This window comes from Echinops telfairi, unplaced genomic scaffold (assembly GCF_000313985.2).
Source record: "Echinops telfairi isolate 266 unplaced genomic scaffold, ASM31398v2 ScPeMD7_7469;HRSCAF=8507_0, whole genome shotgun sequence".
Taxonomy (NCBI): Eukaryota; Metazoa; Chordata; class Mammalia; order Afrosoricida; family Tenrecidae; genus Echinops; species Echinops telfairi.
The window spans coordinates 26,574,600-26,597,411 of NW_022111372.1; the positions used below are offsets into that span (position 1 = coordinate 26,574,600).

The following is a 22,812-nucleotide window of genomic DNA, read 5'->3' on the forward strand; positions in this document are numbered from 1 at the left end:
GCGACTGGAGTCCTTGTGCTGAAGGAAATAAGACTAGTCAGGCTCAGAGGCTGGCTCCCTACACTATGGCAGATGATGGGAAGAAAGGAAAAGCAGAAAGAGCTTGTTTTGATGGACAGCAAAAAAGTTAAGAAAGAACCCAAGGATAAGAGCTCACGGATGTGAAAATGCACGGGGGTAGTGAAGAATGTGCATTCTCCAGCTGGTCTGCCCATGTTCAAGTCCCAGATCTGTCACCTGCTGGCTGTGTGGTCTTGGCCATGGTACCTCACCTCTCGGAGTCTCGTTTGCAGAACTCTGGAATAATGGCAGCGGCTCCCTTCATTGTACAGAAAGGTAAACGAAATGATAGGTAGAAAAGGAATCGCTCAGCAAGGAGTACCACCATGACCCTTCAAGGCATTTACAATGTGAAAGACAAGCTGGGTTCCTTCCATGAGGCCCAGAAAGATGGGCGATGCCGCGGGGCGAAGCGAGGGATGGAGGGGCCACGGACAGCTGCTGCCGTGAGCCGGGTGCCAGTGGGTTCCCAGAGAGCTGCTCCCAGGGCCGTCCCTTCAAATACAGAGATTCCAGCAAACAGGGAAGACAGGGTCACAGGCATGGGATGGGGCCCAAAGACCCACCAGGGAAGCATGAAACAGTTCTGATGGCTCAAGCCTGGCTGCCAGCTGACGGCCTTTGCAGGGCATGATTCCCATCCTGATGGATAATTCCCATCCTGATCACGCCAGGACAAATGCTCCCCACTGGACACGTGTCATCCCCCCCAGACGCCACTTTGCTTATCCAAATGCCAGGGCAAAATGTGAATGGCTTTATTTAGTTTGGAAGAAGGTCACTGTGTGAGTCTGCCTGGACACTTGCTGCGGTGCTCACGTCACAGCCGAATTTGTGCCTAGCTCTGGCCATGCCCTGGCTCGTGGCCCCTGGCTCGTGGTCCCTGATCCCGACTGTGGGCGTGGACGGTGGCCTCCACAACCACAGCTGTTCCCCTGTGCTCCATGCACCCCAGGCGTCTGGGGAGCGGCTAAGCCTCCCTCCCTCAGAGTTTTACACATGGAAACACAGCTACCAAAGGGCTGAAGGTGAGGAGAGAGAGATAAGGGGTTTCCAGAAGTGAAAGGCCCAGTGAAATAGAATGGACTATTGCCATGAAGTTTTTAACCCCTTTTGTATTGTTCTTGGTGGCTGTTGATTCAGACTCATGGTGAGCCTCTCTGTGCAGAGCACAACTGCTCCAGGGGCGGTCTCAAGGTCATGACCTGTTAGGAGGCAGATCTCCGAGCCTCTGGGTGCCCTTGAACTGCCAAACTCTTGGCTAGGCATTGAGCGCTTAGCCATCTGTGCCACTCAATGACTACACGCAACTCAAAATTATATCTCCTTAACCCTGAAGTCTCATTGACATTTTGAGAAGCTTCTGCTGCACCGTGACCCTAAAGGGCAGAGCGGCACTGCCACTAGGCGCTTCTGGGACTTGGTCTTTAGAGGAGTAGAAAACCCCATTTTTCTCCTTTCAGAGCAGGTAGGTTAGCAGCCCATCACATAGCCCGGTAGGCCAGCAGGAGCTGAAGAACATATTTAAAAAGTCACAGCAGCACCTTCCCATGCCAGCGTATCCCTAGGGACAGCCCTCTTAACTTCGGTTGGTTGGGCTTATTGTTGCTGTTGTGCTGTTGGCTGCCATTGAGTTAGTACTGACTGATGGCGACCCCCACCCCTGCATAAAGGAAGAGAATGCTGCCCAGTCCCAGGTCGCCCCCATGATCGGTTACAGCTCATCCTGTCATCTACCGGGCTTTTGTTGACTGACTTAGGGGAGCAGATGCCTACACCTTTCTGCTTAAGACACTGCCTTATTCTGGAAGTGCCACGGACCCCCGTTCAGCACCAAGATGGCACACAAGCCTCAGCAGACAGGTGGCGAGTGGCGGTGGCTCAAGGGGCTATGCTGGCTGGGAATGGAAGCCGAGCTTCTTGCATGGAAAGCCAGACTCAGGTCAAGTATCCATCTGCCAGGCTCCTCTGCCCTGCTCTCTGTTTCCGTCACTCTTGGCCCTGTCTGTGAGTCATCTTCTCCTTTTGGGCAGTTTCGGTGGGATGTGAAACTCGCTGTTTGTCACGCAAGGGAAGGCTGCCTTCTCTCCAGACTCCACAGTCTTAGTTGTCGTGGCCCTGGCAAACAGGTGGAGTATGACAGTTGAGTTAGTTAATTGTGCCAGCCTGGCCGATAATCACATGTGGGTATGGTTGAAAGGCGGAGGGATAAATGGGTGGTGAAGCCTCGCCTTTCTAGTTCTCGGGTCTCTTGCTTTGTGATGGTCGCACCGGGTGCAGCTGCCTTAGCTGTTCCCTGCTTCAGCTTGCAAGATGGACTTCCTACAAGACATCCCCAAGGAGAAGCTACATGGACCTATCCCGATGCAGCCCTGGCTGCTGGAGCAGCCATGTGGAGACCCCTGCTAGTGCTGAGATGCTTGTTCGTTCACTGACTCAGCTTTCCTCCTGCAGTCGGCATCATTGCCTCTGTTTTGTGAGGTGAAGGACTTTGTGGACTGGTGTTGGGTATGGGTTAATGTTGGATTTGTGGGCTTGGGCAGCATTGGGTTGGGATGTTTTCGTGATGCACATTTTCTTTACATAAAACTCTCTCTTATACATGAGTTGCTGTGGATTTGTTTCTCCAAAGTACCTAGACTAAAACAACAGTCCTCAGTCCCTTCAGTTTCTCTGCAGGGACACCCACTGTCCTCAAGGGCATCAACTCAACTCCCTGCTCTCAGTGATTCCAGCCCAGAGAGACCCTGTAGGAAACCCATAGGGTTTCTGAGACTGCAACCCTTAATGGGAGGAGAAAGTCCATCTTCCTCCTGAGGAGTGGCTGGTGGTTTTGAACTGCTGACCTGGTAGTTAGCAGACCAATGCGTAGCCATTACGCCATGAGGGCTCTTCACAGACCTCGAGGAGCGTGTGGAAGGAAGTGCTTTGGAAAACCAAGCCAGCCGGCGGAGCTCCGGCTCTGCTCTTTGTACATTCGGGAAGCTCCAGTCCAAAGACTGACACATTGTCAATTGTGCTGCGTTTAATTCTGATTGGGGCTCATGAAGTGCTTGCCTGAGTGCCCCCTCAGGGGCTGGGATGTTTTAATGGGGAGTCCCTGAGTGGGGCGAAGGGTGAGAACATCCCACTGCTAACTAAAAATGGGAGGGGGTCGGCGAGGATTGAATCCACTTGAGGTGCCTTGAAAGGGAGACCTGGTCATCAACTCCCCAGACATCCGTGTTGGAACACCCTAGGGAGCACGGAGCACAGTTCTGTTTCAACAGCGCATCTCCTCCAGGAGCTGGAGTCGACCGGCAGCGACGGAGGCCTTGTGATCGCTGTCTGTCTGCTCTTCCTTGTCCCTGAAGCAGCGCTTCTTGCTCACGTTTCTGCTGGAACAACCTAACCACCCCAACCCTTGCTTTTGCTCTTCTTACATTTCCTTACCCAAACACTTCACACTATTTTTGGACCGTGGAGTTGCCGGTTTCATTTCTTTGTGGATGCCCAAAACCTTCAAATTCTGCAACATTTCCTGCACCCTCTCCATGGAATGGAGTGACACGTGTGCATCATTTCCCAGGAGTCTGCAGTTGCCTTTACCCAATCGCAGCTGCAATCAGACAGAGCAACACAGAGGTGAGCAGCTCACGCTCTTTGGCACGAAGGCTGCCATGAGCTCGTAGTCAGGAAACTGGGGTTCCAGGTTCCCTGGAAATGACGTCTGGGAGGAAGGCTGGATGGGCTGAGAAATACCTGTGTTCCTGAGAACAAGCCGGAGAGAGACAAAGTGTGCTCCCCGATGACTTGTTGGAGAACAGGGAGAGTATTCAACCTCTGAATCGTTCCCCTGAAAACATCCTCTAATGCTTTAAACAGAGGGTTTGGTCACGGAATCCAGGGATTATTCTGGGAACTTTGCATGTGACAGCTGGTTCTGTCTGACTGTGACGGACGTTTTGACTTCAGAAGCGGCTCTCCTTTTCCACAGCTGGGCAGACCCTTTGCATGCCTATCAACTGCAGCAGGTCGGGTGACGATTCAGCCTCTAGCTGTAGGAGGAGAACTGTCTGCCGCCCTCCCAGGCACTACTGTGAGCTCGTGCACAAATGTCATGATCTCTTTCAGGTTCCCTTCCGCCTTTTGTGGCTGTAAACCAGTTGCTTTGAGTCAATCCCATCGCACAGAGACGTGAGCCTAAAGGGAAGTGGGCTATGGAGGGTTCTTACTGGGCAGATTCGAACCTCCAGCCTTTCGTTGAATAGATGGGAGCATGGGCTATTTACACCTGCCAGGGGCGGCTTTGATCACATGGTTCTCAATATCTGGGTTGAGGAAGAACATCTCAATCCCTTTTGCCCAAAGACCTTATGGAGGCTCTGAGTCCCATGCCATTTAGGCCAAGGCCGCACCCTCCTATAAACGCTTCTGTCCAGGAGGTCCCTCTGGAGGGCAGGGCCCACTCTCTGAGCTACAGGCTATGCACTGGGGCTGGGGCCACTCGAGGCTGGTGACCAAGTGATCTCCCAGGGCTAGCCTCGTCCTAGCTCTGATCCTGCTTGTACCCACTTTCTCGTGCCTCAAACCTGCAGCCCCAAGCCACATGGAGCTGTGGACGGGAGGCAGGGAGTCCTTGGGCCCTGGTCCTCCACCTTTGGATTGTCCTAGTGGCTTTTGCAGGTAGGAGGGAGGGCAGATGGGTGAGGAGGCTGAGAGGTGAAGAAGAGGAGGGCTTGCAGCAAGGTTGGGGTGTGTGCTAGTAAGGGCCTGAGAAGGTAAGCAAACTGGACATACCCTGGTCTGATCTGAGGCTGCCAGAAGGAAAGTCGGGTATCACTGCGTGGACTGGTTTCTATCCCCCACCCCCAAGCACCCCCCAAGCTTCCTTTCCACTCTTCAATCTGTGGATCTCTCTACAAGCTTACATGTGGTGATATTAATTCCCCGCTTCAACCTATTATTGGTTTCATGGGGCAGAGTACTCGGCATAGCAAAGGCCTGCCTAATGATCATCCTGCCCCCTGCCCTCCATCTGCCTCCAAAGGCGGGGCTTCTCTTTTAACTGACCACCCTCTCTCCAGTGCCTGCCCGGACAGGCACACAGTAGGTGGACGATGCTGGTCTGCTGGCTGGCTGGGTGAAACGCTCACCCATCTCTACAAGAAGGGAGTCTGGACATGTTATCAGGAAAGATCACTTCCTGGCAGAGGACCTCATGCTTGGGAAAGAAAAGAGTCGGCGACAATGATGAAGACCCTCAACGAGACGGACTGACCCAGTGGCTAGAACAATGGGCTCAAAGAGAGCAGCCAGGAGAGAATGGCGCAAGACTGGGCAGGGCTTCCTTCTGCTGTGTGTAGGGCCGCTGTGGGTCCGCACTGACTGGACAGCAACCGCCTCCAAGGAAAACACAAACAGTCCTATTCAACAGTAATACAGAAGACACTTCCCTGACATGCTCACCTCCACAGACATGCTCACCGACAGGAAAGCAAGAGTGTACTGCCGTGACCTGGGCAGTGTCCAACAAAGGTCTGTAGTTACTTCTATTATGATCGCTACTCCTGGTTGCCATGGAGTTGATCTGACTCATAGCGACACTATGTGTGACAGGTAGAGCTGAGCTCCACAGGGGTCTCCAGGTGGTGACCTTTGAAACACAGGTTGCTGGGCTTTCTTTCCTAAGAGAGCCCTATCTCTGGCTCGGCTTGAATCGCCTGCCATTTGGCTAGACGTTGAGTGTTGAGCCATGTGTGCAATCTAGGGACCCCTGATCATTTTTACTGGTATCGTTATTCATGTAATTGTTTTTGAGTGTCTATGTCATCCCTGTGTGACTCCAGTACACCCATTTTACTAGGTTCTTAGCAGGATAAGACCGAAAGCCAAACCCACTGACAGCCAGCTGATTCTAACTCATAGCAACCCTTTATCAGGTTTCTGGGGCTGGGAATCTGTACTGGAACAGACAACCTCATTGTTCTCTCACAGAGCAACTGGTAGGTTTGAACTGCTAAGTCTGTGGTTAGCAAGCCAGCGCTAAGCCAACAGCACCACTAGGGTTCTTATTCTAAGAGAATAAGGGACATATACGTTTTGCCACCACGGAGGGTGCAAAACACCCCTTCCATCCATAGCTTTCTGATTCAATGAAACATGCACTGCCTCCTGCTGCCCCCTTCCCTCTGCCTCAGTTATTTCCAACGCAGGAGGAAGAGCTGCACTGAGGTACATTTCCCCTTAGATCATGCTACATGGACATCATCTCATTTTTCTAAGGTTTTCATAGATGAGCAGCTTTGCTATGCCTCCTGTACAGAGGAGAAGACCGAGGGCAGCATATCTGAGTGAGTCATGCCAGCATGCCACTTCTCACACATCGCACTGTCTTCCAATGACAAGCACAATTATCAAAAATAGATGTGTGTGCTTCTATGTTATCACTACAGACCTGAAGACTATCAAATGATGCCTAATCGCTTCTGTGCACAGTCACGAAAAACCAAAACCAAACTCATTGCCGGGCAGTCACTTCCGCCTGGTGGCAGCCCCATACGTGACAGGGGAGAACTGATACATAGGGCTTTCTTGGCTGTCACCATTTGGGGAAGCAGATCACCCACCAGGCCTTTCTTCTGCAACACTGCTGAGCGGGTTTGAACCCCCAACAGGCTAGTTCTTGAGTGCAAACCATCTGCACCCTCCTAAGGGCCCTGGAGCCCTTGAGTGTAGGCAGAACAGAAGATAGCAGGGTAACAAGATACCTTCTCGGAGAACAGTCAGCTCTAGCCCAGTTATTGCACGGCAAAAAGAACAGCAACAAAAGACACAGGTGTCGACTTGCAGTTTATGAAATATGAAAATGCTCAAATACAACCTTAAGAAGGGCCTCCGGGGGAGCAGCCAAGATGTCCTGAAGTCGAGCCCAAGGCGAGCTGCCGTGGCACTGCTATAAAATTCTTCTCCCCTTGGGTGGAGGCAGCAATTACCGCTGAAGAAGAATGCAATGCTGCTGGGTGCCAGGCAGTGTAGCCCAGAGACAGTACAAAGGGGTTATTCTGCTTTATTGTTGACGTGACGTGTGTATTGTTAAAATAAGATCGAGAATTGGACGGGGCATGCGTGAATCATAAATGTTTGCATGCCACTAATGTTTGGGAAAGAGCTGGAAGGACCAAGTCGGAGGACTTCTCTTCCCATGAAAGACTGTGCTTCAAATGACTGTCCACAGTTCATTTCTTCTCATCTACGGCGAATGTGAGATCTCAGAGCTCACTTAACATAACCCTTTCAGAGCCTCATTGCTCTAGAGGCACCAGCAAAAGTATAAGGGCTGATGTACCATCTGATAAACTCTTCCGTTCAGACGGCCCTGGGACTGGCTGCAGAACAAGCCCTGGGTGCTTCTGGGTGTTGGTGTCTCCTGTAAGTTATGAAAAAAAGAGTCTCCACCAAACCTGTTGCTGCCAGGTCCATTCCAAGCCCCAGGGGCACTATCAGGACGGAGCAGGACTGTGCCACAGGTTGACAAGGCTGAGATCTGTACAGAAGCAGCCTGCCATGGTTTTGTGCCATGGAGTGGTGCTAGTGAATTGGAACTGCCAAGCCCTTCACCAGGGTGCCATCACTCAAACCAAACCCGATTCCAACTCACAGTGACCCTCACTAGGGTTTCTGAGCCTGTAAATCTTTACAGAAGCAATAGCCTTATCTCTCTCCCACAGAGCAGCTGCTGGGTTTGAACTGTCCACCAGTGCTTCACCCACTCCCTGTGCCTCCCATGACCCACGCCCCAGAGTTGGTGTCAGGACAATAGAAAACGCTCTGAAGTTCCTCAGGTAGTAACACTTATCGAGTGTCTTATCGCAGGCAATCCCCTCTGCATTTCTCCACCCACCACTGACAAAGGCCAACTCGCTTAATATCAATCAAGAGATCAAATAACTTTCCCAAAGGCGCACAGCTCTAAGCCAAGGATTCCTCAAACCAAACCAAACTCACAGCCATTGAGTGGAGGCCGACTCATAAAGTTACTATAGGACAGGGTAGAACTGCCCATGTAGGTTTCAAAATGTACCTCTTTATAGCAGTAGAAAGTCCTGTCTTTCTCCTGCAGAAAGGCCGGTGGTTTCAAACTGCTGAACTTGCCGTTAGCAGCCCAATACGCAACCAGGACGCCACCAGGCTTTTAGCAGGGTTTTTGGGTTGTTTTTTTTTTGCTTCCCAGAGGAGGTCTGGCCAGGTCTGCAGATATGGGTATTGTTTTAACCAAGCCAAGGGGATGCTGCTAGCATCTAGTAGTTATAAGCCTGGGATACTGCTGCCCATCCTATAAGCCACAGGGGCAGTCCCCACAACAACGAGTATAAATAAACCATGACAGCTGCCTTTGAGTTGATTCAGACCCATGGTGACCCCACGTATGTCCCAGTAGAGCTGTTCTCCAAGAGGTTTTAGATGGCTGAAAGGAGGATGTGTGTACAAGGAGGATGTGCGTAGGTTATTCACACATTCTGTGCCATTTTACTTGAGTATCCTTAGATTTTGGCATCAAGTCTCTAGGAAGCTGAACTAGCTCGATAGCAGTGGGTCTTCTTTTCACTAGTTTGGGGGGCTCCAGGAACTAATCCCCAGTAGACACCGAAGGGTGACTATAAATCACCAGGCCTTTCTTCAGAGACAACCCAGGGTAGATGCTCAGTGCCAGCCCTTGACAGCTTATAACCCTCAGCTTGTTTGCCTCACTGACCCTAAGTATCAACAGTGCTGAGGTCCCGAATCTAGTGGAGAACCCAGCTCTATTGCCCCCAGTGCAGACCATCCTAGTGTAGTTATTTACGTACACATAATTCCTAGTTGAGGCCAGGCCCTGTCCCAGATGCTGCTGAAACTATATGGTGCTTTTCTGTGTGAGACCTGGGTCTTGGATTTTTCTAAAATTGGTAGTTGTGTTTTGCTTGCACATCACTTATTCATTTATATTTTCCAGTGGATTTCATTTTTTTAAGGGCAGATCTAGATTTGCAGAAAATTTGCAGGAAATGTCAGAGGATCCCCATCTACCTGCCCCGGCAGCCATCTCTCCTATGACTAATGCCTTGCCCATTCCAATGGTGCATTTGTTCCCGCTGATGAAGCATTACTCACACACTATCATCATCAACTACAGTCCATCGTTGGATCTGATATCCCTGGGTGCTGCAGACCAGTAAGTATTTGGCTAAGTTGGATACTTATGTCTGCCCAGGAGCACCTCAGAAGAAAGGTCTGCCTGAAAAACCAGCTATGGAAACTCCTCTGCAGCACAGTCCTACTCTGCCAGGTGTGGGCTCATCATGTGTCAGAATCAACCTGACGGCAACTGGTTTGGTTTTCTTTGTGTGTTATGTTTAATAATAACTTACTTTAGGGGCCAACCGAACTCACTGCCATTAAGTTGATGCCAACTCATAGCAACCCTGTAAGGATAGAGGAGAAATGCCCCTTGGGTTTCTGAGACTGTAACTTTATGGAAATAGAAAGTCTTTCTCCCACGGGGTAGCTGGTGGTTCCGAACTGCTGACCTTGTGGCTAGCAATGGTCACCCCAGGGATCCAGTCCCTGGGGTCTCAGCTGCCAATGAGGCATACCCTCACCTACCATGGCAATCCTGGAACTTCCCCCCTCGACCCTCACTGCAGAGCACACCCAGTTCTGCAGGCAGACACCAATGCTGTGAATGTCCATTGGAGGGATAGCTCCTAGGAGACACAAATCACCTAGCACACAGATAATCTCTACTCCCCATGGGGGCAGTGGCTCTACTGTGGTGAGCTTATAGGAAGCATACAGTTCAAGGGGCAGGCAAGTGAGGAAGGAGGGTCTGCTTGGTGAGGGACAGCCCAACCAATAAACCAAAGCACAAGAGAAACTAGAATCTGCCGGCAGCGGATACAACCCTTTTCTAAAGCTTCCCGTACATCTCAGTATGAGGCACAGGGGACAGCACAGAAACACCGCTAGCCAGCTAGCTGGGAACCATCGGGCAACTGCGCATTGTGGAAATGGACAAGACGATATCACAGTTAGGTTCTGACCACTGGAGGCCAACACTTTGCGTCCCACTGGCGTTAGAGAGGCACTGGCCCATTAAGCCCTCTAGGCGGAATCATTTCAGGAGCAGATCACCAGGCCTGTCTCCCACTGGAGTTCTGGTGGTGTGGTGGTCAGCCACTGGGTTACTAACCATCAGATCAGCAGTTCAAAACCACCAGGTCCTCCATGGGAGAAAGAAGGAACTTTCTACTCTCGTAAAGGGTACCAGTCTCAGAAACTCATGAGTCGGCATTGACTCGATGGCAGTGAGTTTGTTTTTGGTTTTCTTTCTTTCTTTTTTTTTTTTTTTGTCAGTATCTCCTATAGTGCTGCTGGCCTTCTGGTTTACAGTCGGGTGTTTAACTGCTGCTTAACCAGCATGCCATTCCACACAGATCGATGAGTACATAACATACTGACGATAACCGGCCCAGTGGCTTAAAAATGAACGATGAAGGCAGACGATCTACAGAGACCCTGGGCTGGAGTTACTGAAGACATACCATTTACAAAGGCAGACAAAGCCTTCTTATGATACAAGCTGAGACTAGCTCCTCATTAGTTATACAGAGATAGGTAGATGATAGATAGATAGATAGATAGGTAGGGAGATGGATACTCACTCTCCACACAATGGTTTCTAATCGAATGAAGGCAAAAACACCAGTAAAGACCCAAAACCAATGCCTAGAGCAACCTGGAACTAATCCACCTCCCTGGGGCCCCTCCCACCCTGGCTCCCCAGGGAGATCTGATAAGCAGGAAGATCACCTGGGCACTCAGTCAGACCCGCCCAGAGTCCTGTGTGTTACCTTTGAGCCAAGAAAGAGCTTCTTTGTTTGATGACTCAACTAGGGCCACACACCATCCTGAAGCCACCCTTCAGCGCTGGCCAGCTCTCCCCTTACCTGGACAAGAGAGCTCCCTTGGATGCCGTGATGGCGGTGGGGGATGGTGGACAGGTCTGTCTGTCATACCGCTCACCCATTCGTAATGACTTAAATGTCTTAAATCTCAAGGTACAATCAGTGGTTGTCTAAACTGAAAAATAATCAGCTTCTTTGAGAAGGAAGAGGCAAAAACAAAAAACAAAAACAAAACCCAAACAGCACAATTGAAGTGTATCCTACACGAAGGCTTCCTCTCCCAGCACATCAGAGGAAACACCGTTTGAATCCAGCGGCGAATGGCCATGAGCTCTCCAAGAGATCACTTTATCATCGACAGTTCCTCGACCATCTACAATCTCCGTGACACACAATGGAGCTCCTCAAATGGGGTGTGAGGCTAACAGAGGCTGGCTGGTGCAGAGGAACCACAACTCAGCACAGGACACAAGGAATGCCAGCCTTAACTCCATCCATGCTGAACACAGGGCGAAACTTGCCTCTGCTGAACATGGGATTGGCATGGTAGCCGAAGTAGACGGAGCCCAAGCACGCAGTGTTTACAAGCACTGCTCTTGAAGAGCAGATCTTATGCCCTTCTGAGAAAGACGCACAGGTAACTCAACAAATTCATACAAGTCACTTAATAATTGCTGTTCATTGTGTAATTTGAGTTTCAAATGAGTAGATGTTAATAGGATGGCTTCAGTCCTCAGAGACAGCTTGGCCCATGAAGTCTTCTGAAGGGAAATATGAAAACGTCCACTGGCTACAAGTCCAACAGCGCCTTGCTCATCGTGTGGTGTTGCTGTCAGCTGCTATTGCATCATGCCCACCCCCGCATGCCCCCAACTCATGGCTACCCCAAGCACAATGGAAGAAAATGCGACTTGGTCTGATGCCACCCCCACCCCCCACTCCCCCTCCAATCGACTGGTTTTGTCATCTTTATGGTTTACACATGGTCTGATATTTGGAATTTGTCAGGACTGCCTTCCTAGTCTGTTATAGTCTCGAATCTTTGCTCAGTATCATAGCAACACTAAAACCTCCACGGACAGACTGACAGACAGGTGGGGTGGGTGGGGGGCTGTAGGGGAGGTGCATTGGCCTGGAATCGAACCCAGGTCTCCCCCATGGAAAGTGAAGATTTGAACTCAGCCCACCACAGTTCCCTCTAACCTCCATACTGAGGGGGGTGCTTATCACAAACCCGTCCCTGCTGAGCTGAACTTGCCTTAGCATCAGGGGCCGGCAAAAAGAAAACAGCCACCCCGGGGCACGCCATCTCGTCTTTGCCACAGCGGTTCTTGTTCAACAGAAGGAAAAGGAACCCAGAACATGCTCTTCTCTCACCAGTCTTCTCTATCTACCCTCTCTTGGCCCTCGCCAACCAGCACAAAAAGAAAATACAAAATTGATTTATTAGAGCCAGAGCCGGCCTGCAGCCATTGGCCCGACCACTGTTTATGTCTGCAATGCTCGCTGCTGAAACAGGAAGCTCTAAAAACCACTCAACCATCCGTTCTCTCAGAGGTGCTTTCTGATTGATAGCCCCCTGTGCGGACCGAAGAAACGGCCTGGACCAACCACCCAGGTGGGGGCGGGTGGGTGGGAAGAGGGTGCAGAGAAGTCCGGCCTCTGTCTGTCGGCTGTAACATAGAGGTCCTGCAAATAAGCTTAAAAAAAGATTTTAAAAAACTGCTTGACACCATGAGCCGTGGCTGGCACTTCATAAAATCGACAAGAGATCCATGAAGGGGTAAACTGTGAAACGGCTGGTTCCAGGCACTTGTCCCGTGGTCAAGACAGTGTTTTGCCATGGCCTCTGCCATGGCTGTACCGCTGCAGGCTTTTAAAGGCGCAGGAGTGTGGTAGTGGAGGTGTGGGGAGCCACCTCCTTGAAGGAGTGCTACTCTTTTTATTGGCAAATCTCCTATAGGGGAGAGACTTGCTCTTAGGAGAGGAATACCTTGTGGGTTCCCAAAAGAATTACTGGCACGGGTGGGCTGAGATTCAGTCCATCACAGGGGCCGGGTCTTGTTTCATCCAGATTGGCCCATGCTGAAATCTGTCTTCAGATTCTAACATATAGATATGAATTTTCAAGAAGTCCAGTGGAACAGTGGTTAAGCACGGGTGCTGGCGGCTTCACAACCAGCCAGCAGCTGCTGGCGGCTCCAGTAAAGATTCCAAGTCCCGGAAAACCTTCAGGCGTAGTTCTCCTCTGTTTTGTACGGTTGCTGTGAGTTAGAATCTATTCAGCAGCAGTGGGTTTGGTTGTGGATTTTGTTATTGCTGTTGTTTATTCATTCCAAACAGCAACAGCGAGGACAGGAAGCAAAAGGGAATCAAATAGGAGAGCTGGTTTTAATATAACGTGTGTGTCTCTGATTCTAGGTGATGCAAGCAGCAATTCATTCGCTCCACTGCTTGCTAAGGGAGAGATTGGCAGTTCAAGTTCACCCGGGGGTGCCTCAGAAGAAAGGCCTGGAAATCTCTAGACACATTCTCATCATCATCAGCAACAACAACCAAATAAAACAAAGCACGGAAAATCCTGTATGGCACCGTTCTACACTCCCACACATTAGGGGCACCATGAGCCAGACTCAAATGGATGCCAACTCTTCTTTGTTTGTTTATTTGTTCTTCGTCTTCTTTTCAGAAGGTTGGCTTGCCAGCCTGTATCCTGAAAGCTCTACATAAACAGCTGTGAGATTGTCCACTGAAGTCTTCCTTCCCTTATTTTATGAATCTGTGATGGAAAGAGAATTGCTTGGGATCGGGGGATAACATGGTGAGTCAGTTACAGCCCTTCCCAGGAAGGACTCTACATAAAGTAAGGTGACCAGATTTTAACATTGGTAAAGCGGGACACCATTGATAAAACTCATATCCTGCCGAAATAGCCTCGTGGCAGCCAAAAATCGTATATCCTAGCTTGTCGTGCATTCTTTTCAAAAATCGGGACTTTTTAAAAACGCTGCGGGACGTGGAAAAAATTGTTAAAAATCAGAACTGTACTGCCCAAAGGGGGACGTCTGGTCACCTTAACATAAAGGCATGTCTGCATTCCTTGGGAATGTGGATGCAGTGGCTTCTGTCCTGAATGTACCTTCTCTTCAACACAGCCTCAGTCTTCTGCACACCTGGATGACCACCGCCCCATACTATTGCCCAAATAATGTCCCGTACCTGAAGGATGAAAGTGCCTTTGGAAGCCAACAGAGCGCAAACGGGCCACAACCACGTTGGAGGCAGGATAGCGATCCTGTCTTGAAAGAGACCACGGCAAAAACAAAGAACAGGAGCTTCACTTCACAAAGCGCCCGGAGCAGGGGACTGTTCTGAACAGCCAGACAAAAGATGCCAGGGAGATCCGCCGCACACACACACATTTCACTCTGAAATGAGGTGCCCCTGAACAGGCCGATGTCCACCCAAAGGCCTGGGCTAGCACTGTGAACGAGTTCTGCTCTATACAAGCCAGGTCCAGGCTGTCATCAGACACAAAATCCAAACATGGACCAGTTGCCTTGTTTCAGTGAACTGAAACGCACGGTGACCCTGTGTGTGTGAGAGACTAGAACTGTGTTCCGTGGGTTCTCAAAGGCTGACTTGGCAGAAGCAGATCACCAGGCCTTTCTTCTGAGGGGCCTCTGCATGGGCTCGAATGGCCACGCTTGGGGTTAGTCGTCCAATGGCTTCAGCCTGGGAGTCCTGGTGGCGCAGTGGTTTAGGGTTTGGCCAGCAGTTTGAAATCACCAGCTGCTCCTTGGGAAAAAGACAGGGGTTCCCCTCTCAGAAGCAGTTACAGTCAGCCTGCTCTCCGGTCTCAGAGTCCGCATCAGCTCCAAGGCCTCTGATTGATCACCTCCCAGGGCCTCCCTAGTAAAAGCAGGTGTTACCGACACAGCAGGGGCTGCAAGAAGAATGTCTGTGCTGTTTGCTCCTTTATCTCTTCTTGGTTTTGTTTTGTTGTTGTTTTGTTGGTATCTACTCTGGGCAGCACAGTTCTAGGCTGACCCTCCACAGCCTGGGCAAAACTTAAATTCATGGATCCCCAAGTATCCCCAGATGAGCTTCAGCAACCCTGGACACTGTATGCAAGGTTTTGTACACGCGTGTGCATGCTCTTGTCATGGGAGAAGGCTTCTCCTAGATTGACAAAATTATCCCTGCCATTCCCCCAGAAGGCTAACATCATTGTTGTAGAAAAATTCAAATGAAACATCTCAATTACGGTGTGGTGCCTCGGACAGCGGTTCTTAACCTGTGGGTTGCAACCCATTTGGGGGGTTGAACGACCCTTTCACCGGGGTCGCCCAACTCATAACAGTAGCAGAATTATAGTTAAGAAGTAGCAATGAAAATAATTTTTTGGTTGGGGGATCACCACAACATGAGGAACTGTATGAAAGGGTCGCGACATTAGAATGGTTGAGCACCACCGGTCTGGATCATTTATTTGATCCTAAAATAAATGAGCCAACGCTGTGTAATCTGCTGACGGATAAGATAGGTTCTTGGCCAATTGATGAAATTCTCCAACAGCGATGGATGCCCTCACAGATCTTCCTGTTAAAACGTCTCAACTCTCTCTAGCTGAAGACGCTTTTCTTGTAACTGAAAATATTGGGAGCATTTGCAGCGAATGCAATAGCCCTGATGTAACTTGCTTCTAATTAACGTCACCAGAGAGAATCCGTTCCGACAAGAAATCTTCTGGCAGTGGCGGACAGTCCCCGAACATGGGGTTAAATGTGAATTGTTCTGAATCACCACCTGTGAGCTCAGAACAACTCTGGAATGCAGCTCCACTTCCCAGAACACCCTATCTCTCCCACATCTCTTCCAGCTGCTATCTCTGCACCCATTGTGAAGGAATGATCCATTTACATGGAGATACTCGATCACAGAATTCCAAGGGTGAGACATATCCGGAATAAAATTCCCACTGAGGGAGAGAAAGGAGGAAAAGGAAGAAGGTTCCGGGACTGCAGAAGCCTTCACCTAACATTTTTAGGGGCCCTTGGAGTCAGGGAGGCCTGTCCGAGCCGGAAGGGCAGGTTTTCCCAGTTGCAGGCTGACCCCGAGGTGAGGAGCTGTGATCTTGGACATCAGCCAGTGCCCAAACAGATCAGTTTTGTAGAACAGAGTCCAAAAAACCCTTTTCCCATTGAACCTCTGGCAATTTCTGTGATGTTTTCTGATCCCCCAAACTGACCCCGTCAAAGAGAAGGACACCTGTTTGGTTACCCTGGAGCCCCTGGGTGGTGCAAAAGTTTGGTGCTCCACTGCTAACCCAAAGGTTGACAGTTCTAATCCATCAACAAGAGCCTCTTAAGACAGGCCTGGCGATCTGCTTTCGGAAAGCCAAGCCTTGAAAACGCTACAGGTTGCTGCTCAGCTCTGCACACGTGGCCACCATGAGCTAGCACCAACTGGGCAGTAAAGGCTTTGTTGTTGCCCCCCCCCACCCCTCCCCTCCCTTCAGTCCTATCATTGACTGAATGGCAGTGAGTGTGATTTTTCCTTCATTGGAAACAGACTCCTTTGGGGGCCCAGCCAGGCCAGTGGCCTTGGAGAGAAGGGGAAGCCAGCACTGAACCTATCGGATGAGCTGATAGCCAGCACCCCCACCCCTCACCCCACCCCCTTTTCTCCTGTGTCAGTGCTAATGGGATACTCTTAGAAGACACAGTTGAAAGAGAGAGAGAGAAAAAGCCCCAAACGGAAATGAAGTGGTAGATAGATGTAAGATTCCTTAATAAAGCACAGCAAAACTTTTAAAAGACTAAGAATTCGTGAGGAAGATGGAAACTAATGGTAAAAATTAGCAAGAGTCATCTGCTTTCTTAGTAATGGAAGGGCACTGAGAAGGAGGAAAGAAATACAAAAGGAAGAAAACCCGGCAGTCCTGGCTGTTGACACTTGTGCTTGAGAGCGCCACAGCGCAAGCTGTATTTTACGACCGTGGAGAGAAACGAAAGGGCCAGAGTCAAATCGGGCCTTCTGACAGCTCACTTTTTGCCTTGCAGCCCTGACCCAAAGAAAAGCTCTCAGGACCCACGATACACAGGGTAACTCTAACTGGGTCAAACGTTCAATTCGCGCTTAGGTCTTTCTGATAGCTTAGTATCACTCGTGGGAAGCGGGGCCTGTTCACAACAAAGACTGTCCATTTATGGCATTTCCATTAATTTTTCCCCCTGTCTTCTTGTGCTAGGTTATCAGAAGACAGCCCAGCCTCAAGGACATGCTGGCAAGACTCGGGCAGTCTAGCGCAAACATTCCACACCTTGGGGAAACAGCTCCCTGCTAGCCAAGTAAACACCGGCCCTGTTAGTCACCCACTCAAAACAGCAGAGGCCAATGAGGGGCGCAAGGCAGAAAAAGGGAGCATGCAGCTTTCAGGAGCTCATTCTTTATGGTCACTGACGGACTTTGTGCATTGCCACAAAACCACCCTTGGGCATCCTGTGAGAAAATGCCACTGGCACGGGCCCTTACATTGTGTCCAGAACTTTTATAACCCAGTCCGATAGCAATACTTTTGCAGGAGACACAACAAAATGAGACTCGGCTACCAATTTGCAGTAGGAGAGGGGCCACAGGATTGAATGGAGATTGTGGGCTAGGCTGGTGGCCATTGACCAGGCTGTGGGCCTTTGCTTTTTATTGGCTTCTCACCCACTCAGCCAGCTCCTCCTGTGAAGCGGGCAATATGTTTTCTAAGCACCTCTCTGAATCATAATGCAAATTCCATTGATTGATAGGGGGGGACTTGTAGTATAACAAGTGGACCCATTTAATGACGTATGCCTTTATATATTATAGCATCACTCATGCGTTCAATAAGTAGATATAAAAAAATAAGTAGATATCATTTTCTTTGCATTGCCCTATGATTGACATCGTTGGTGCTGGGAGTGTTATTTTGAATCACATGAGACGATCTGATTTCCCCCCGGTTTTATTTTATTTTATTTTTTAAAAAAGGTCCAGAGGCGAGGATAACAGCAACAATGACCCAAATTTTAAGACAGACCCATCTCTTCCCCCTCCTGGATTAACCGAATTCTCTGAGAACATGGGTTTTTTTTCTCCTGGTATCGAATGCCTCTAGAAAGACTGACGACTAGCGTTATCCCTTGCGAATATGTTCATTGATTTTTGTATGTGAGAACACTTGGCTGTCATTTAGATATTTATCTGAAGTTATTTTAGTGACACCTGAGATCACGTCCACGTGTACACTTGGTCAATATGATGTGACAAAAAAACATCCCAAAACTAAGACTTTTATAACAGGCTCTGCTATGTCCTCCAAGGCCACTTCTCATTCTGGTGGCTGCTGATACGTTACTTGACGTAAAGTTCTCTCACAAGAGGGAAGACGCCCGTGCTTGAAGATATGTGGAAGTCAAAGGGAAGCCATGAGGCCAGCTTCCTTGTCCCGCGCTCACACTTTGCCAGTGGGCTGAAGGCAAAGGAGAAGAAAAGTGTGTGGAATATGGAACTGATGACACAAGAGTTCCCTTGGAAAATTCCACCTTCTATATTATTCACTGCTATCTAGTCCATGCCAACTCATCGCGAGCCCACAAGACAGAACAGACCCGCCCCTGTGGGTTTCCGAGGCTGTTAACTATGTATGGGAGTAGAAAGCTTCATCTTTCGCCTGAGGAGCGGCTGGTGGGTCAAACTGGGAGTCTTGTGGTCAGTAGGCCAAGGCATAGTCCACCCCCCCGCCACCCCCGCCTGAGCTCCTTACTAAGTCAATATTGTTAGCACCATCGAATGGTAGTCTGTGCCCAACTCCTTCCCTCCAAGTTCTACTAAGGCATTTGGAAGAAATAGAGTAGGGAATGCCATCCAATGGACCAAAGCGGAATGGTGTTAGCCCTGTTTCATGAGATTTAACCATAAGGTGGGAGGCTTTCTGGAAATCAACCCATGTTCCAATCTCCTCTACAGAAGAAACGCATGCGCTGCATGTGCCGAATCCGTCTGGAATCAATTCCGAACAGCGAGCCACTGTATCAGGCTGGATTCTGCTAAAAATATTCAATACCAAATCTCAAGTGTGTAAATTTCAGACATTTGAAAACAAAATCTGGACAATGCAGGAACAACCCCAAACAGGGCGGCTTCCCAGAGATGCCTTCAGAGACCTGGCAAACAAATGGCGTAAAAGCCAGGGCTGTTACCCTGTGAAATTCTCTATATTAGGCGTTCGCCTGGGAGGGGAACTTACCTCGTCCGCTCCGCCCGACAAACCTGAGGTCGTTGAATCTGGCGACTTGGTTTTTCATGGCCGCCGTAGCATTTCTTAGCTCGGCTGAGTAGTTTTCATCGTTGCCGGCCATCACCGTGACCAGAGTGCCATCTGGAACATCCCCCAGGGCCACCACCTAAATGTGGCAAGAGACAAATGCAGACATCAGGAAAGTTCTGCACAGATTCTCAGCCGTTGGTGTGGTAACAGTTGGGAATTTATGGGCATGTTAAATGGTACTTGTTGGCTCACAAGGAACAGCAGCCATAACTTCCGCAGAGAGCAACAGAGAAGTTATTAATGGGAAGATTTACACTTTTCATTCCCTTTTGCACAACTAAAACAACAATGTGCATGGAATGCAGTATTTACCTGTGTTCACCTAGTCAAACTGCATAAAGTCAGATTGAAAAACTGTAGCAAGACTAACTTCAGCCGGGCTTTGCCAAACTATGCCTGGTTACCAATGACAGTATCCCTTCTCAGCCCCTGCCAGTTAAGAAGCATGGTGTCTTGTTGTTTTATATTTAGAAGCGAACCCCTCTCTTACTTACCCAGACCTCAAATGATAATCCTGACAGCACCTGCACTTTAAAAGGTGCTGGAACTTATTCCCCTAAAGTGCTGCATGGTCTTTCCAGTGAAATCGATGATTTGAGCCATCAATGGTTTATTAAAGTCTTCTCTCTGGAGTTGCTCTTTGCTACCGGTGACTCATTTCTACCCCCTTGGGTTTCCCTGGCAGGTATCATTTCTATCCTGGCTTGCAAGGCCGGGGAAACAAATCACAAAGGTACCCCTTGCTGATGACTAATTATTAAGTCAAAGCTCAAGGAACTGGGGCTTCTACCTTTAGATGCTCTCCTCAGTTCAGGGGTGGACTTGGGACTGTCTCTTTAAATCTCAGAACACCACAGATGTGTGAATTAATATGCTCTGATGGATGATCAAAGTTTTCTCCAAACCCAGTGGATTCAGAAGGCTCATTCCTTCAATATTGAATCGTCAGGATGGCATCGGCCTCGATTTCTTATCCGAGTGATTGCAGATCACTGGTTGGATAAGTGTTTTTGACACCAGGCAATTTTTAAAGCCACAATATCAAACAAACACCACTAGAGTAATTTCAAGATAAAAGGATGGGAAGAGGCAGGGGCGAACGAAGATGCTTCGAGGAGACCACCCATCCCTGGACCACGTTGGACTCCTCTAGAAGCCACTTTCTGTGTTGAGAGACTTACCACTTGCTGGCTCTATTGCCACTATTTCTGGTTCCCAAAGTGGTCTCACAATTTCAAATCAAAATGTTCTTAAGCTGTATGTGTTCCTACAATGCCAACAATTTTTTCCCCCTGAAATTTGATGCTATTCATTCTGAGAAGAAAATCTGGTTTTGTTTTTGTTTTGGAACCGCGGATGATAAAAAGCAAAGCAAATGAACGAGACTTGAAATCTACTGGGATTATTCCTTCTGTTTTCTAGCTCCCAGATTTTACCTAATTATTATTATTATTGGTGGTGGTAGTATGGGGATTTTAAAAAATTTCTATTTTTTGATGAGGGGATAAGTAGCTATATTTCCCACCTTTTTTCCCCTCCTGAGTGCAAAAAAGGCTACCAGAGACCCACTTGCTTGATATTGCAGTCATGCTCCTTAAAATTCCATGCTTCATCATGACCTCTCTCCTGGATCTTCCAGGTCACTACTGCTTTTATTCATCACCATTGGAGCCGCTCTTGTGGGCTAAGGGATCGGACAGAGAAAACAAACCAGCTCACCAAGACAGATGAGCAGCTTGCTAACCCAACACGGCTCAGAGCAATCAACTTACATGGCAATGGGTACCTATTTTCCTCATCTGCTTCATCCCATTTGCTTTGTCACACAAGGCCGGGGCTTTCACCTTTCTTTTTAATCATGCCATCCAATTGCTTTCTATAAAGACTATTTCAAAATACCCTAAGCATCCTCTAATTAGGCACTTAGTTCCCATTATAGATGTGTGGTGGTTGTTTTTAATTAAGAGTAGTACTATGATACCTCCTGTTTCCCAAAACACAACACAACACAACACCAAGCTGAATCTCCCTGATCAGTTATTGCGATTAGCCTAAGGTTGCCATTTTGCAGCTCTTCTCGCCTGATTTTGTTCTTCTCTGTCTCTTGAAAATTTCCCTGTCTTTCACTTCCCTCTGTAAAATTAGCTCAGTGTCGAAATGCCCTCATTGAACATATATTTTTACTTCCTCATTCCCCATCTCCCTGTGGTGACCAGGCTTCTCTATTTTAATTCAACATGCACTGAATAACACAGAGGCTGGATCAAGAGCATGCTTTTCAAACTGAATAACTCAATTGTTGGGGCTGGAGCTGTAAAGAGGTTAAAATAAATAAATCTCGTCTTAGAACCAAATCACTCTCCTCCTACTGGGGTTCCTTTCACAGCCTCCCCCCAGCCCACCTGCCCACTCCCCACGCCAAAGCCTATGCCTCTCTCATCTTTCCAAGGCCATCCTCCCTCGTCGCCATTAATTTGGCAAAGTCATGAGACCTTCACGAAGTCAAAACAAATCGAGAGCAAAATGATCATGGCAACGAAAGTATAAAAGGTTGTTGATGTTGGAACTAAGACTCAAAAAAAAACACCACACAAAACAAACCCTCAAACAAGAGTTGAATCACCTTCCCCCCTCCCGTGGTTAAAAATGAAGGAAGAATCAAAGTTATTTGGGGGCTCTGAGATCATCTATTTGGCCTTTTATTGATCTCTAAGAGAATGTAGGGGGATGGTGGACACAGTGACAGTTAAATCCAGGGAAATTTCATTAATGATGCATGTCATCCAATTATTAACTAGCATACTCTAGGCTAGATAAAAATAAAAAACAACTTAAAAAGATATTTTTTGCTAATTTGCTATAGATGTTGCCATTGGTGAGGACAATGGGGAGGGAGGGATAAAATCTCTGACTTCAAACGGCAAAACAGAACAACTGGGAGGAAAAGCTATCAACAATACATAGGGGAACACAAACATTGACATTTTAGCGGAGACCAAACAGACAAGATGGGACTTGCTGGCCCAAGATATCTCATATTTTGTTTTACTTCTCTGTTCTGAAAGTATCAGGAAGTTGGCCAAAGGCTCAGCCCTTCTGTGTACACCGAGGCTCCACCAGGCCTCCTCTCGGCCAGCCTGTCCACGAAACAAACTGGCATCCCCGAGCCGCTCGGATGTGGCTGACATTACAGGTCATAGTCCACTTCAGTCCCATCCCTTCATTTTCCAGGGTTGCAAAGGACGCAGTGAATCTTTGGAGTTCACTGATGATGTTCAAGGCACAGTAAGGGACAGTGCTCTTGCTGGTGGAAACATGGCTGATTAGAATTCTCACTTGTGGAAAGAATGTTCCTATGGGCACCCCAGGCCTCTCTAAGACCCAGCTGAAGGCAAGAAAAGGCTTTGGGGCTCCGGCATACCAGGGCCGAAACAAACGCCAATATTATACTACTCGAAATTA

At 48.8% G+C, this 22,812-nt stretch overlaps 1 protein-coding gene across 4 annotated transcripts in view; it reads right to left on the reverse strand.

Moving 5' to 3' along the window:
* Positions 1 to 22,812, reverse strand: part of RUNX1 (RUNX family transcription factor 1) — a 302,664-nt gene that overhangs the window by 97,770 nt on the left and 182,082 nt on the right. For all 4 annotated transcript variants that reach the window (XM_045284773.1, XM_004696946.2, XM_045284775.1 and 1 more), the window contains one exon: positions 19,270 to 19,426. In XM_045284773.1, the coding sequence (XP_045140708.1) occupies positions 19,270 to 19,426 (157 nt within the window). The remainder of the gene's footprint in view (positions 1 to 19,269; positions 19,427 to 22,812) is intronic.